The following is a 14,601-nucleotide window of genomic DNA, read 5'->3' on the forward strand; positions in this document are numbered from 1 at the left end:
ACCATCTCGACACGTTTTGTTTGTTCCTAGTCGGAGCAGAAGTTGCATTTTCGGCGTCTTGTTTCTGATATATCCTCCTTGCACAATCAGTTCCAGTCTCTGCCATAAATATCCAAATCCTTACCATCGCACAGCCATCATTCATAATCCACCTGGTATCGGGAAACTCGATAGGATCAGAACCAGAAGATTGACGCCGCCCCAGATAATCGGAATCCACGTAGACATCCTAAAATTCCCCGCTTCGTACACAGATCCTATTCTGCAATTCTTATTAGCACATGGCGCTTGCATTCGCATCACGGGAAAAAAAAAAAAAATCACAGCCAAACTTACACGCCTCCCACAATACTCCCCGCAAGAACCGCTTCAAGACCCCCGGTGACGGCATACACAACAGGCACCGCTAAACAAAATTTCCAATTCCGACCTTGCATGACAAGTGCACAGGCAGCAACAGTCATATAGCAGCATATGTAGAAGATCAAGGTCCAGTACAGTGTGAACCGCCAGATATCCCTGGTATGGTAGAGGTAGTAGGCGACATTGCTGCGGCCGGGGAAAGGATCGTAGAGCGACGGGAATGCAGGTGTCACGTAGTTGATCGGGACGCGATTATTTGCCATTTTCTCTGCGCGGAGCTAACGCCACCTGTCATTCGGGACGACGGAGTGAAACCGAGAGGCGTAGCATGATATCAAGCATACAGAGTCGGAGCTGTTCTTGATCACGGTGTTTGCCTGAGGCTGGAAGCTATGATGGGGAAGAGCATGTTTGCATTGTTTGCTCATCTAGGTAGTAACCTCGGCAGGTGATCCATCAGCGTCCGCGGTAGTTTGTCCGTTGATAGGAAGTCCCCCCAATCCATCACTGTTCTCCCTTATGCCATCCACATTCGTCACCATTGGGTGTGCTTCATAACATGGCAACGGAGCGCTCACTGGGCGCTTTACTGCGTTCCCTTCAGTCTCCCTCCGACACTCAAGATGGCTTAAGGTAACATCCCCGATAAGCCCACACCTCGGCCCACGAATGCGACCACTGACCTCTCTGTTTACCAGCTTGCTCCCTACCGCAACAAGCCTCTTAGCAGTTCTCAAGAACCCCTTGAATATAACTCTACTCGCCTCGCAGCTGCTAACATCCGCGGCAATATGGAACCAAGCTGTCGATCTGCACACCTGCCGACGGATTATCAGCGTCTTCAACACGGCTGCCATGGCAATTCTCCAAAGCGAGGAATCGGAAGACCCCCGAATACCCTGGGGCGGCCCGGGACCTAAAAAGCTGGATCGTGAGGAGTGGGTCAAGGCGGTTGTCAGCGGTGCTGATGAGAAGTCGCCGCGATGGAGGCACTTGCTTTTAATTGGCGGTGTTCTCCTGGGGTTTGAAGGACAGGATAGGCAGGGCCTACCGTGGAACGTTCGGAAGAAGCTAGAGGCCGCTCTTGTTACGGCTGCGCAGCTCGCTTTGGAGGAGCTGGACCCCCATGACGGCGTCGATGGTCGTTGCGTCACTATGGTTCTGAATTATTCGTTTGAACTCCTCTCGGACCTTGAGAGGAGCAGACTCGACTATGATCGGCTGTTGCCAGTCATGGTCCAGACGGTGTATTTCTCACCCGAGGGATTTGAGGGAGCATATTTCCTGGGCAGTGTCGACCAAGATATCGTCCAAATGCCCTCGAAGCAATTTGCATGGCCACCGCAGTCTACTACTGTCCAGCGAGTGATGGCTATCTCTTCCAGCCCTCTTATCTCGGCGTTGGGCCCGCTTTCCAGACTCATTGCCCATGCGGTCGAAAACGTCCGGGATCCTAGGCTAGTTGCGCGGTCTGTCGACCAGCTTGCGGACTTTGTTCGGACTTTGGCCGTGCAGTGGCGACAGAACAAGCTATCAGAGGTTGATAAAGCTGAAGAGGTTGAGTTTCTGGAACCAAACTCTCTCAGAGAAACAATACCCAGCTTGTGGAAGCTGCTCCGCAATTGTCTATATTCCGCTGTCATTATTCTTCGTGCCGTTTTTGGCCGGGTGATTAACGACCGAGGACTGGCATCTGACAAGAGTGAGAACCCTATGAGCCTCAACATTAATTCTATTTGCTGATTATATTTTAGGTGCGCCGTTCATCTCAATGCAGGCTCTCCACATTCTCCGCAATCTATATTTCATCTCCACTCGAGTCGGTCCGAACTCCTCATCCCAACATACATTTGTGACATTAGCGGCCGTGGACATTCTGGCCCAGTATCCTGTCTTGAGTGAGAATTTCCTCAAGAGCATCAAACCAACCGAGATTGGCCACATTCCTGCTCATCCCCTTGATCGATGCCTTGATTTATTCTTCCTGAATACCTCGGAGCTTTTCACAACCGTCGTATCGCCGAATTTCAGTGAAGAATTACTTATACAAGCCGCGATGCCCTACATCGCAGCAGGTGGAAACAACCACCTTCTCGAAATATTTGAGGCAGCGCATAGTTTAGCCCTTGCTATATTCGCAATCCCCAATAACGCGGCTGTGGCTGCGACACATCTTCCGTTTTACATAGATAACCTCTTCGCTGTAAGTCAACAACCGTTATTGCACGCCTTCCAAGCGATTGATGCTTATCGAAACTTTTCTCAGGTTTTTCCGAACAACCTTTCCGGCCGCCAATTCCGGCTTGCCTTCAAGACAGTCCTCCAAGTCACTGCGCCTCCATCTCCCATCGCAAACCGCCAACCTCTCCTTCCCTCAATCCTTCTCGAAGTCCTCTACGACAGAGCCCTTAAAAACGCCTCCACTGACCCACTCCCACCTTCCTCTCAGCCATCAAACTCGCCCGATCCAGACATGGCCAAGGAAGCCCCAGTCCTGCTCTCCGAGCAAGCAACCCTAACTCTCGCGCTCATCGACAGTCTATGCTTCCTTCGGGTCGAAGATCTAGAAGAGTGGCTCCCGCTCACTGCAAACTTAATAAACGCTATATCTGCGCCAGAGATGCGGATGGCCTGTGTGGAGCGGTTCTGGGGTACCTTGAGTAATGGGGAGATGGATGTCGATAGGGCTCATTACTGTGTTACATGGTGGAGTACAAAGGGTGGAAGGGAGATGATTTTGTTGGGACTTGAGAATAATGCGGTTGCGCAGGCCGATGAACAGGCCGGGGGTCAGGGTGCTTATATGAGTGGGGCAGTTGGAGGAGTTGCTCCGGAGAGCAAACTCTAGAGTGTATATACGGTTGGACGCGTGGTTGTTTAGGAAGGCGTTTGGAGCGTTTGATACCACTGAGCTCGGTGCTAGTAGTACCTGTCACATTGATATATTGTGTTTTGATTGACACCGGGTCAATGCACATACCATCTCCTTTGTACATAGCTAATAAAGCATGATTCGGCGAATATGCTTCTATCATGGGATCCCCGGAATTCCAACCGTAGACTTGCTTTTATAATCCACATACTCATCCCCGAAGAAAGCAATCAGGAAGCGTTCCTCCCCTAACCATAATCATGTTAGCCATATGCCCAGTTCCAAAGATAGAAAAGTGAAAAAAAAAGTAAAGATAAAAAAAAAAAAAAAAATAGAGCAAAGGGAGCACTCACGGTCAATCCGATGACTGAAAAACTTCCACAACACAACCGCATACCCCAGTAAACTAACCACATTCCCCAGCATCAGTTGCGTTCCAATCCCCCACCAAAAGAACCCAAAGTAACTCGGGTGCCGCAGGACCGCATAAACCCCATGCGTTACAAGCGTATGGCCTTCCCTCCTTTCCACCTGCACCGTATGGTTGAAATTACTCCCCGCCTGCGCCATGGCTAGAGATCGCACCACCTGGCCGAGAGCCATAAGGACTATCCCGATGACAACCTGGATCTTCACCCCGTTCACAGGGGCCGTGAAATCGAAGTATGATTCATGTGGGTAGAAAAGGTAGGCGAGGAGACACTCGAGGAAGGCAGAGGAATGCGCGACATTGTAGGCCCAGCCGTTGGAGGAGAGGAGGAAAGCGGAGATATCTGCGTAGCGGGTGTTGTAGGCGGCGGTGATGTAGTATTCGAGGAAATGGAAGAGGCTGAGCGAGAAGACGAAGAAGGGGAGCCTCCAGAGATAGTGGGGGGCAGGTTGGATAAGGATCAGGGCGACGGCGATGGAGAGGCAGAGGCCGAGGGTTGCGCCGAGGAGGAATGCGCGTAGGGATATGCCGGAGAGCGATTTCGAGCCGGAGGGACGGAGTAAAGCATCGCTTCTTGTGGTCGCCGTGGTGGGAGTTGGTGATTCAGAAGGTGGGCGCCAGGTTGTGTAGCTTGCTGGGGTGTCGTGGGGGCCGGCGTCGGCCATGGCGAGGACGCGGATGGGTTGTTGTAGGTTTAAAGGTAAAGTCTAGAGCAAGAGCATGGCAAGATATATCGATTGAAGAGGGTAGGGCAGCTAGGAGAGAGAAGCAAATCTTAAAATCCGCGGTATGCTGGTAGAAAAAAGCAGGACAATCGGATTCGGAGCTGGTGCGGAGGACAACAATATCAGCGGCCAAGTGGGTACGTACCGTAAACCCATTCGAGCCTCAAGGAACCAATGCGCGCCACATTATTTCCAGCCTTCTTTATCCCCGGTGCATTGACAGCCACATGGGTCTCATTTCTGATCTAGATCAATTGGCGCTTTCAGTTCCGGGACGTTTCTTTGTCTGGGAGAAGCATCTTACTTGCCGGAGAAGAAATAAGCAAAAACAAGCGAGTGTGTATTCTGGCGACCTCCGCGGGACACCGAGCTGCGCCGACTGCGACTACGCTGGAATTGGCCTAGTCGTCGTCTATCTACAATCGGCGGCCAGTTCGTCTCCGGCTCCCGCATATCCCCCGCATTCAAAGATCGGACCGTTCATTACAGTAGAGCCAAGATGCCTGACACAGAAAAAGACAAGATGCTGCGCGGCGAGCTTTATCGCGCCTTCACCCCGGAACTGACGGCCGACCGGGCTCGTTGCCGCGCCGCCTGCACTCGATTCAACAATGCCGGCGAGGTCTCGCGACGACGTTTGCTCGAGCTCTGGAAAGAGTGAGTGCTAAATATGCTCACGCCCATATCAATCGGATGACGAGTTGTTGCACATCTCCGATTTCCACCACGGCGGGCAGTCTTTGCTGACATGGGCGTGAAAAAAACAAATAGTATAGCTCAGGACACAACCCCTCTTCCACCTGCCAAAGAGGACCCCGCAGAGGACGACGCTGTCCTAGAGAACGAGCCTTGGATCGAACAGCCCATCAGAGTTGACTATGGGTACAATGTCAAGCTCGGCCAGGGGGTCTTTATCAATTTTGACTGCGTGATTATCGACACTTGTGAGGTCACCATCGGCGCACGAACCCTGTTTGGGCCAAAGGTCAACCTGTACAGCGGTACACACCCTCTTGATCCAGATCTACGCAATGGAACTTCAGGACCTGAAACCGGAAAGGAAATCCATATTGGCGAAGACTGCTGGTTAGCTGGGAATGTCACCATTCTGCCTGGTGTGACGATAGGAAATGGTGCGGTGATTGGAGCGAGCAGTGTGGTAACCAAGGTATGATAGTCCGTCTGTCAAACTCAAGAATCTTTATTATTATTATTATTATTAACGGTTGAAGGATGTTCCTGCATATCACCTTGCTGTAGGAAACCCCGCTAGAGTCATACGTAAGATTGAGCGTTCTGGAGGGAAGTAGATAGACGAATCTATGACAAGGACTCGGCCTTCACCAAGCTTCCATGTTCTCGGTGAAAGTTATTGGCCATGTACCCAGACCTAATCATCGTTCAGGCCGGGGACACGTTCAGTGCAGAAGCTGTACTTTTGTCACTCTTATCAAAGACGCCATCCAGCAATGCTCAAATTCCTTACCTCCTGCAAGGGATAGAAGGAAATTTCATGCGCAGACGCTAGACACGAGACTGAGAGTGAAGTGATGAAGTCAATTCAACATTCCTTCTTGTTTCCATGACCGCTCTATGCACTAGTTATCTCGTGCTTCAGGCAAATAGCTGCCTAGGATACCCTAAACCTACTCTGGTGTATCTTGTGTTATTGGAAAGCTGGCCTGTGAATAAACCTTTTTATGAATCCATACAATCAATCTTCTTAAAAAGACCAAGTCCGCAATAAATTTAGGCAGTTTGTCTTGTACTCTCGATTTTATTGGGTTCCTGTCCAGGTGTTGACAGGAAAGTTCCTAGATAGTGGTGTGAGCCTTGCGCCCGCTGGTCCACCGCCAACGTCAGAGCTGTTGCGTCCCGGTTCCTTCACTGCTCTCTGGACTCCAAAGTCCAAACAGTCATAAAGAGACAACGAACAAGGCTTTCAGCGTTTCCTGCTCAAAGAACTCTCGCACCGCCAGACGGAGCCTTTCCTCAGTTGGGATTTGCCAACCTTGGTTTTGCTGCCATTCTTATCTTGCTTCCTCAGTTTAATTTCTGTTTTTTCACTCCGCTCGTCACTTGCCCACCACCGATCTCAGCTGTTGCTCATTTCCACGTCTTTTCTCGCTCCCCTCCCCCCCGCCCTTCCAGCCTCCTTTGCTCAATAGTATCTGGTAAATAATCAAACTTTGCCGGAATAAACTTCGCCGTCCCAAAAGGTCGAACTGGGAAAATGTCATGGCAGCTGCCCCGCTAGAGAGCTCTAGCACCCCGCCTGACGCTACTTCGACCGACACGGCGCGTTCCTCCGGCGATTCCATGGAAGAAATCGATCCCCAATCCACTCGGAAACGGCCTCGTCTCGATAGTGGAAGTGGTGTCTGCGATAATTTTCCTGCTCCCGGCGAGACGCCAACCCCGCACCCCGAAGGCGCCCCGGATGTTCCTGCCATAGCAGACCAGGGAGCTCCCACCCCGAACCGTCCAGCTAGCAGGGTGACCATCAACATGAAATCTCCCACGATAACAGATAATCGGCCCACAACCCCTGAAGACACTCCTGCCGAGGACCCCAACGCTGACACCTCCACGAAGCCCGGCGGCGACCAACCCACAAATGTCGTATCGCTAACGTCTACTCCCACTCGGAGCCCCGAGATTGAGGTGGCGGAGCTGGAGGATATGGACCAGGATCCCAATACTACAAGCTGGAGGTCTTTAGGAGACGCGCTGCGCGACCCTTTGGTGCCAGACGTAGTCCAGCTTCGTGAACAGGTCTACTTGCCGGATACTTTCCCGGTGGTTGAACATGATCGGGAGCCGCATGAGAATCTAGATGATATGTGTGGGGTATTCGAAAAAGGTATGGATCCAGCCGTCATTGACTATCAGCAATATTGTAGCCATGAACTGAGACTAGCATCCAGGACACGAACACGACAGCTTATACCTGATTGCGGTGAGGCAGTGGTTTGAGGAAGTTGTCAACTCTCTAGAGCAGATGACACATGAAACTCTGATGGACGCACGGTATTTCTGGGACGAGATTCCAAACCTAATGGAGAGTGTGCTTCGCAGACCGTAAGTGGCCCTGAGCCTCTTCTACCATCATCAAGCCCAAGCGGAGACCGTTTCTTGGAAATGGCTCGTCCTCGTAGCTAACGTTTATGCAGCGATGTGTTTCAGTCAGATGACAACGTGGAGTTATGGAGATGCGTTGAAGAACTTTTCGCCAGTTATGCTCGACTGACGCTTCACCTAATTCGTTTGGATACTGCGCTACTTAATCAGCTGGTTAACGAAACCGACTTGCAAGACCTAGATATCATATCCAGGACTTACGTTTCTGCTTTGGGATGGATATTGACCCTTGATAAGATTCCATTCTACACCTCTATGCAGAGGCGATACGGACATGAGGGTTTGAACATGGTAGCGCACCTGAACGATCGAGTCATATCTGTCCCACTAAATGGAGTCGAAATTCTCTCACGATACGTATCCGGCATCATTGATGTTATGCCCCACTGGCCTCAAATTTCATCTGCCCTCGTGCCTTTGTTGAAGGTGGCGCAGTTCCTAGCTGAATACAGCAGTAATCACAAGGGATACAGCGCAGATAACTCTTCGCTGGAGTCCCCTGAAACTCAGCCAACTATGGACGTGTTATACAACATCATACGTTCCATAGATGCAGTGTATCAGGATCACATCACCAAGAAATCTCCCTGGGTAACTAGTGAGACTAGCTCCTCGATCTTTCGTTTCCTTTCATCATCATATCTGGCCTTCTGCAACCAGAATCCCAATTTCGCATCCCGTATTGCCAATGATCTATCCGTACGTGCTCCCGAAGATGCACCACCAAATAGCCTCCCGTTCGCTATATTCTATGGTTGGAGATTTGGCATTTTCAGAAAGCACATCATTGATGGCCGGATGGAATTACGTGTAGCTGGGATCGAGGCAATGCAGACAGATTTCGTCACCGTCTACACCCAGTATATGCGAAAAGACCATGTCGCCGGTTTGCATAATCCTATTGTCCAGCTCATGCTTGGACTCCTACGCGAAAGCAGGATCGTCGAGTATATCGTCGGAGTCGACTCTCACCCTCAGTTAATTTGCCGGAGCCAAAATATTGTGGGGTTTCTCGTCGTTACTGGCACATACACCGATGCCGATACCGACACAATCTGGAAAACCGTAATAGAGAGTCCGGACCCTCGAACGGTATCTGAAGTACTCGCAATGCTTGTGAAAACATTTCATCTGCATTCGTCTGGCTCTTCCGGCCTATTCTATCTATGTTCCAAACTGCTCGAGCTACCTCTTATTCGTTTCGATCCGCGAATGGTGGAATTTTGTGAACAGCTCTTTCCCTTTTTGCGTGAAAGGAATCCGGGTATACAGGACTCCTTCGACCCTCCACATGTCGACGTAAGGCCCTTGCATCTATGTGTACGCCTGATTCGCGAAAGCGCGGCATCTGAAGACCTTGCGGTGGACCACAAAGCCCTCTTGCAAAAGTTTGCTGGTGCTCAGTTAAGCTCCTTCATTGATGTTGGACTCAGCGACGCTGACAAGGTGGGCATTTACGAGAGATGCGTTCAGGACATTGCCGAGAAGAATCAGTTTAGTGTTGGCAGTTTCCAGGCCCTAAACGCTCTTCTCAATAACCAAAGCTGCCAAGAAATCCAGAAACTTGCCACAGATTTCAACCTCACGAATCTGGTTTTATCCGAGATTGCTGAGGTGATAGAGGGAAACCAGATTGATTTCACAGACACATTCTCCAGAACTGGTTTCATTTCGCGAGTACACATGCTTGCACGAATTATTGAAGGCGTACCGGATTCGATTAGTCCGGAACTTGGCGACATCTTATGGCAGAAAGTCTTCATGTCTCCATCTCTTACCCAGCAAGCAAGAAGAACACTTTGGGAGATGCTTTGTGGGATTACTCGGCACACCATGACGGAGAACCCATTCATTGACCGCTGTATTCAGCACTACCTCCTTGGATTATCCCCGGAGGCTTATTCCCCTGAGGTCCTTGCGTTTTCCAAGCAGACCATTACCTACGAGATTCGCTTCAACCCTCCACCTAGAGTTACTGAGAACGAAGTGGTTTCTGTACCCGGAATGGATCGAATATGGAACTTTATCCTGACTGCGCCTCCGGATTCAATCGAAGCTGATGCGACTGCCTTCGCTATAGAGGTTTATCTCGACCATAACATCATCCATCGTTCTCCGCGTTCATCCGTTGAAGCGACACATATGGCCTTGGTTGATCGTTGCGTAGATCAGCTTAAATCTGCTGCATTAAAACTCAAGACGCACACTAGTGACGCTGCAAACTTCGAGAAAGAAAACATGGTGGTGGAAGCTCCAATTGATGGAACTCTCGCGGACGAATTGAAATTCAGCCGCTCGCTATTCTTTCTTCGACAATTCCTTCAAGCCCTACGCGCTCGGCCACAGTATAGTCCACCGCAAAACTCACCCCCCAGTTTGCCAGCACGGCCGCTCAGCGGCGAGGTGATAGATATCCGGTACCAGGCATTTGATGGCGGCTCACGTTCAAAAGTCCGTTCGTTGCGAGTTGGGGATTTGTCTACGGCTGCGGAGCTTTTTGATACTTTTGTGAAAGTTACGGGTTTCACCAAGCTTATGACAATATATGCGGGGCAAAGGGTAGACTTACTTGAGAAGCCCGAGCAACCGCTACGAGACCTGAAGCTTACATCAGGGCTGTTGATCGTCCGGAGAGATCCGAGTTGCCGTGAGACCGTCGGACGGAAACTCCAGCCCTTGACTATGGTTGATACTGAGGTGTTGAAGCACTTTGATGATCTCTACGACCTTCTCAATCTTGACGACCATCTGGCCCGAGAAATATACGAATTTCTCGTGGTTTTCCCGCCACAGGAAAAGGTCATGAACCTTGTTAAGTCAACAGACCAAACCGATGAAAATATGTTCCCTATGGCCAAGCCATTTAAATTTCTCTACTCTGTTAATGCACTTTCTGAGTGCCTTCGACAAGAAGCAGTGGAACCATCCCCAAGCGATCAATTCGTGTCTCACAGTGTTCAGGTTGTGATTGCCGCGTTAACCCGCCGTGAGATATCGGAGACGTTAGAGACTTCACCCAGGAGCATGCTTTTCGCCTCTAGCTTGATTGAATGTCTTCTCTATGCGTTGATGGTTAAGGCACCTGTATCGGATGAGGTGCCCCTGATCCCGGACTCCGCCGCCCTCATTACTCAAGCACTTCATATCATCGAAGTTGGGCAAAACCTCTCTAGAACGCAGCTCCCAGACTTTAATACTCACAAACTAATTTGCTGCACTTTCGCCATTCTGGTGGAAGGGTCAATTCGAGACACTGGCTTTTGGGCTGCAACAAAGCAACAAGTCAAGTTTGATCAGCTTATTTCCTCCCTTCTGATTGGAGAAAGTCGCCAATCCGTTCGAAAGGGAATTGCGGACAATATTTCTCTTATCTGCAGCCCTTCGAAACAGCTGAAGAAACCCAGGTTCCCGGCTTCAGAGGCACAGGAGACGAGAGAAACGGCACTCTCGGAAAATCCGACCCGGATTGATATACTTGCGACTGTATGGGATGCCTTTGTTCTAACCTTTCCACATGTTCTTGAATTCCCGGGGCAGTCTCAGGAGTTTTTCGAAATCGCATACGCCGTGTTTTCGTCAGTTGCGGAGAAGTCACCTCGCAATTTGATATTTAGCGATTACCTTAAGCAATGGAGCGGTATTATGCTCAAACACAAGACGAACGAGTTTGTTGGCAGAGAGCCTGTGGATCACGTTATCTTTGGTTTTTCTCGGCTGTTGAAGTCTTGCTTGGACATTGCAACATCATCCGATATTACCCTCGATACCTTCAACCTTACGGAGCAACTCTTCGATAAATACCTTTTCCCAGATCTCTCTATGCCGTCTTCCGAACTTATAGCGCCCCAAATTCCTGTCATGCATACGCAAACACGGCAAGAACTCTATGCTATAGTTAGCCTACTCTCAAAGTATGGTGATAACTATACTCAGCTTGTAGGGCGATTGGAAGATATTATCCCGCAAGATCACACTTACCAGATCGGTTGGTGTTTTGAACGGCAAAAATTGATTCGCTCGCCAGAGGGTTATGCCGGTTTGAGAAACTTGTCAAACACTTGTTACTTGAATTCACTTTTAAGCCAGCTGTTCATGAATGTTGGGTTTCGTGAATTCATGCTTGGCCTTAACCTTACGGATTCCTCTGTATCTCAAAGGCTTCTCGATGAAACCAAGAAAGTGTTTGGATATATGCAAGAATCGTGGCTGAAGAGTGTCGATCCTCAAGGTTTCGTTGACTCGATTCGGACTTACGATAACGAACCCGTCGATGTCACTATTCAAATGGATGTTGACGAATTCTACAATCTTCTTTTTGACCGTTGGGAGGCTCAGATATTGAGCCCAGAGGACAGGAAGATATTTAGGTCGTTTTACGGTGGCCAGCTCGTTCAACAAATCAAATCAAAGGAGTGTTCCCACATCTCAGAGCGACTTGAACCATTCTCTGCCATTCAATGTGACATCAAAGGGAAGGCGAGCCTCGAGGAGAGTCTGCAGGCGTACGTCGAAGGCGAGATCATGCAAGGGGATAACAAATATTCTTGCACCTCCTGTGGACGTCACGTTGATGCCGTGAAGCGTGCTTGTCTCAAAGACGTGCCTGACAACCTCATATTCCATCTCAAACGGTTTGACTTTGACATGGTTTCAATGATACGCAGCAAGATCAACGATGAATTTCAATTTCCCGAGAGAATAGATATGACGCCATTCACAGTTGATTATCTGTCGGACTTGCCTGGCGAGACCCAACAGGATGTCTTCGAGCTAGTTGGTGTTCTGGTACATAGCGGCACAGCTGAGTCCGGTCATTATTATTCGTACATCCGGGAAAGGCCATCTGCGAACGAAAGAGGAACCTGGGTAGAATTCAACGATTCGGATGTAAGCAGATTCGATCCAGGAAAGATTGCTGAGCAGTGCTTTGGTGGCTATAGTGATTCTCATCACTCTGCCTCAGTGGGCCAACAGGTCCGCTTCAACAAAGTTTGGAATGCGTACATGTTGTTCTACCAACGCGTCCCAAATGTGGAGTCTGCAAAGTCAATCTACAATGCCGCGGAAAACCACTATCCTGTGCGCGTTCCTCTGCCCGTGCCCCTTGCCAATCATATCATGATGGAAAATGAGCTGTTTGTACGGACCTACTGTCTCTTAGATCCGTACTATTGCCTTTTCGTTCGCTATCTTTTCGGGCGGCTCAGTGCGGACCGACTGTCAAATAGCGAATCGAAGACCAAGCTGGACAGGACAATGGTTTTCATTGCCCTTGACACTTTGGAACAGTTGTTCGCTAGAACGAAAGATATGGATGCTCTCGATGGCTATGTTGGAGAAATTTATCGGGGCATCAACGAATTCCCGAAGGGGCCCCGGAGAGTTCTCCAGTGGGCTTTGGAAAGGCCGGCTGGCATTCCCCATCTTCTCAAAAGCCCGCATCCGCAGATCCGCCATCATGGAGTCAAACTCTTCGTGCACGCATTTTCGAGATTTCGTGAGCATTATAAGAATGTGGAGGATGGAAGCCTTGAGAAAGAGAAGTTACATGCCTCCTATCTAGATGGTCTCGAGTACATTGCTACTACTCTTGATGGCATGTGGCCCACATTACACGTTGTCAGTCGCACGTGGGACGATTACTTTGAGTTATTGTTCTTACTTGCCAACTTTGGATGTCAAGAAACTGGAATAATTCTCGATCATGGGTTCCTCCTTAAATGTCTAGAAATGGTATGGCTAGACTATGAGGATTCGAAGAGGTTGAAGCGTCAGTACATCGCCTATTCCAAGCTCCTTGAAAAGGGCAGGAAGTTTTCGCACCGAAAACTCATGGATCTCATGTCGATCTTACTTGCAAGAATCGATTTGACTATGCGGCCGGTTTCAGATGATGAGCGGGAAATACTCTCCAACGGTAAATTTTCTTTGACACTTGCGGAGAGCGATCTCATTCGGCCTTTGGGGGCACAGGGGGAGCTAATCTTCCTTAAGAAGATACTTCATCAGTACAACAGCCCGCCAGCTTGCAGGAATATCTTCGGCCTTTTTATGGATGCCGAACCAGAAGCCGGTCTCATGGAACCGATTATCCGGATGCTAAAAGACGGTCTCCGTGTTGCACCTGCCGAGCGCTGTGCCCCATTCCTGGAAGCCGCACTGGTACTGTGTAGGAGAAGCCCCGACGAAGAAACAATCGTCACCGTCCTGGACTACGTTGCCAAAGGTGTGGATACAATCAATGATAGTGGAGGCAAAGAGCACCTTGCATTCTTCACTAACTTATTGGCTGGCCGAAATGAACGTCTGGGTCTTGACGACACATGGTTCGCATCCCGTGTTATTGTATTGGTTCCAGACTGGGTCCCAGCTCTCCTCATGTACCCTGATCGGGCGATAAGGGGCATGACGATGGAGCTCCTGCGCAGGATCCTTTTTAACGAAGAAACTTCGGCTGTAGGCACGGAATTGAAGTCACGCCATGCAGCTATCGCCAAGGAGCTGGTATCCACGAGTGTTGACAAGCTACGTAAAACGTATCTTTCAATTCCGGGAATCAGTGTGGATGCAAAGGCGCTTGAAGCTATTCGAACCGTGATTGACCACTGCCTAACCTCGTACTTTGTTGAAACCGAGGAGGAAGACCAGGAAATTGTCAACGAGGCACAAGGTATGTTACTAAGAATAACATTTAGTTGAAAATGTCCCCTATTAACTTGGGTCCCAGCGATTTTGACAGCGATTGAGGAGATGGCGGTTGAGGTCCCCGAAGAAGTAGCGTCCGGTAGGCCTGCCCTTTTCCTTTTGCCCACTCTATCATCTAACTCCCAAATGCCAGGATCTGATGCACTTTCTGCAGAGGAATGGGAAGATAACTCGATGATGGCGAGTGACTCGGAGATGGGGATGGTAGGAACGCCTTAAAGCGCGAGGACGAACTTACGAAATGCCGCGATTGTATCACATATGAGAGACGAATTTACGAAAACGACAAAAAGGGACAGACACAGCCTCCCCATTCTGCGCTTGCATCAATTGGCGTTTCCCGCAATCAGCTGTACTAGAGATGG

The 14,601-nt window shown here is 49.7% G+C and overlaps 5 protein-coding genes across 5 annotated transcripts; 3 read left to right on the plus strand and 2 right to left on the minus strand.

Annotated features, from left to right (window-relative positions):
- Positions 1 to 141: 141 nt before the first annotated feature.
- APUU_51091A (uncharacterized protein) lies at positions 142 to 626 on the minus strand (the record flags this gene model as incomplete). The annotated part of the gene is made up of 2 exons (XM_041706161.1): positions 142 to 262; positions 337 to 626. 2 exons carry the CDS (start codon positions 624 to 626, stop codon positions 142 to 144), a joined length of 411 nt encoding a protein of 136 aa, XP_041558574.1.
- A 296-nt stretch (positions 627 to 922) lies between these two features.
- On the plus strand, positions 923 to 3,211 carry pex8 (putative peroxisomal membrane protein Pex17; the record flags this gene model as incomplete). The annotated part of the gene is made up of 4 exons (XM_041706162.1): positions 923 to 996; positions 1,062 to 2,065; positions 2,118 to 2,566; positions 2,630 to 3,211. The coding sequence occupies 4 exons, from the start codon at positions 923 to 925 to the stop codon at positions 3,209 to 3,211; spliced, it is 2,109 nt and encodes a 702-aa protein (XP_041558575.1).
- A 183-nt stretch (positions 3,212 to 3,394) lies between these two features.
- Positions 3,395 to 4,330, minus strand: APUU_51093A (protein-S-isoprenylcysteine carboxyl O-methyltransferase; the record flags this gene model as incomplete). Its single annotated transcript, XM_041706164.1, has 2 exons — positions 3,395 to 3,483; positions 3,589 to 4,330. The coding sequence occupies 2 exons, from the start codon at positions 4,328 to 4,330 to the stop codon at positions 3,395 to 3,397; spliced, it is 831 nt and encodes a 276-aa protein (XP_041558576.1).
- A 559-nt stretch (positions 4,331 to 4,889) lies between these two features.
- Positions 4,890 to 5,700, plus strand: APUU_51094S (sugar O-acetyltransferase; the record flags this gene model as incomplete). Its single annotated transcript, XM_041706165.1, has 3 exons — positions 4,890 to 5,047; positions 5,162 to 5,558; positions 5,623 to 5,700. 3 exons carry the CDS (start codon positions 4,890 to 4,892, stop codon positions 5,698 to 5,700), a joined length of 633 nt encoding a protein of 210 aa, XP_041558577.1.
- Positions 5,701 to 6,628: 928 nt separating this feature from the next.
- Positions 6,629 to 14,455, plus strand: APUU_51095S (putative ubiquitin C-terminal hydrolase; the record flags this gene model as incomplete). Its single annotated transcript, XM_041706166.1, has 5 exons — positions 6,629 to 7,253; positions 7,318 to 7,471; positions 7,564 to 14,201; positions 14,259 to 14,315; positions 14,370 to 14,455. 5 exons carry the CDS (start codon positions 6,629 to 6,631, stop codon positions 14,453 to 14,455), a joined length of 7,560 nt encoding a protein of 2,519 aa, XP_041558578.1.
- Between the last annotated feature and the right edge of the window lie 146 nt (positions 14,456 to 14,601).

Source organism: Aspergillus puulaauensis, chromosome 5 (genome assembly GCF_016861865.1).
Source record: "Aspergillus puulaauensis MK2 DNA, chromosome 5, nearly complete sequence".
NCBI classification, from domain to species: Eukaryota; Fungi; Ascomycota; class Eurotiomycetes; order Eurotiales; family Aspergillaceae; genus Aspergillus; species Aspergillus puulaauensis.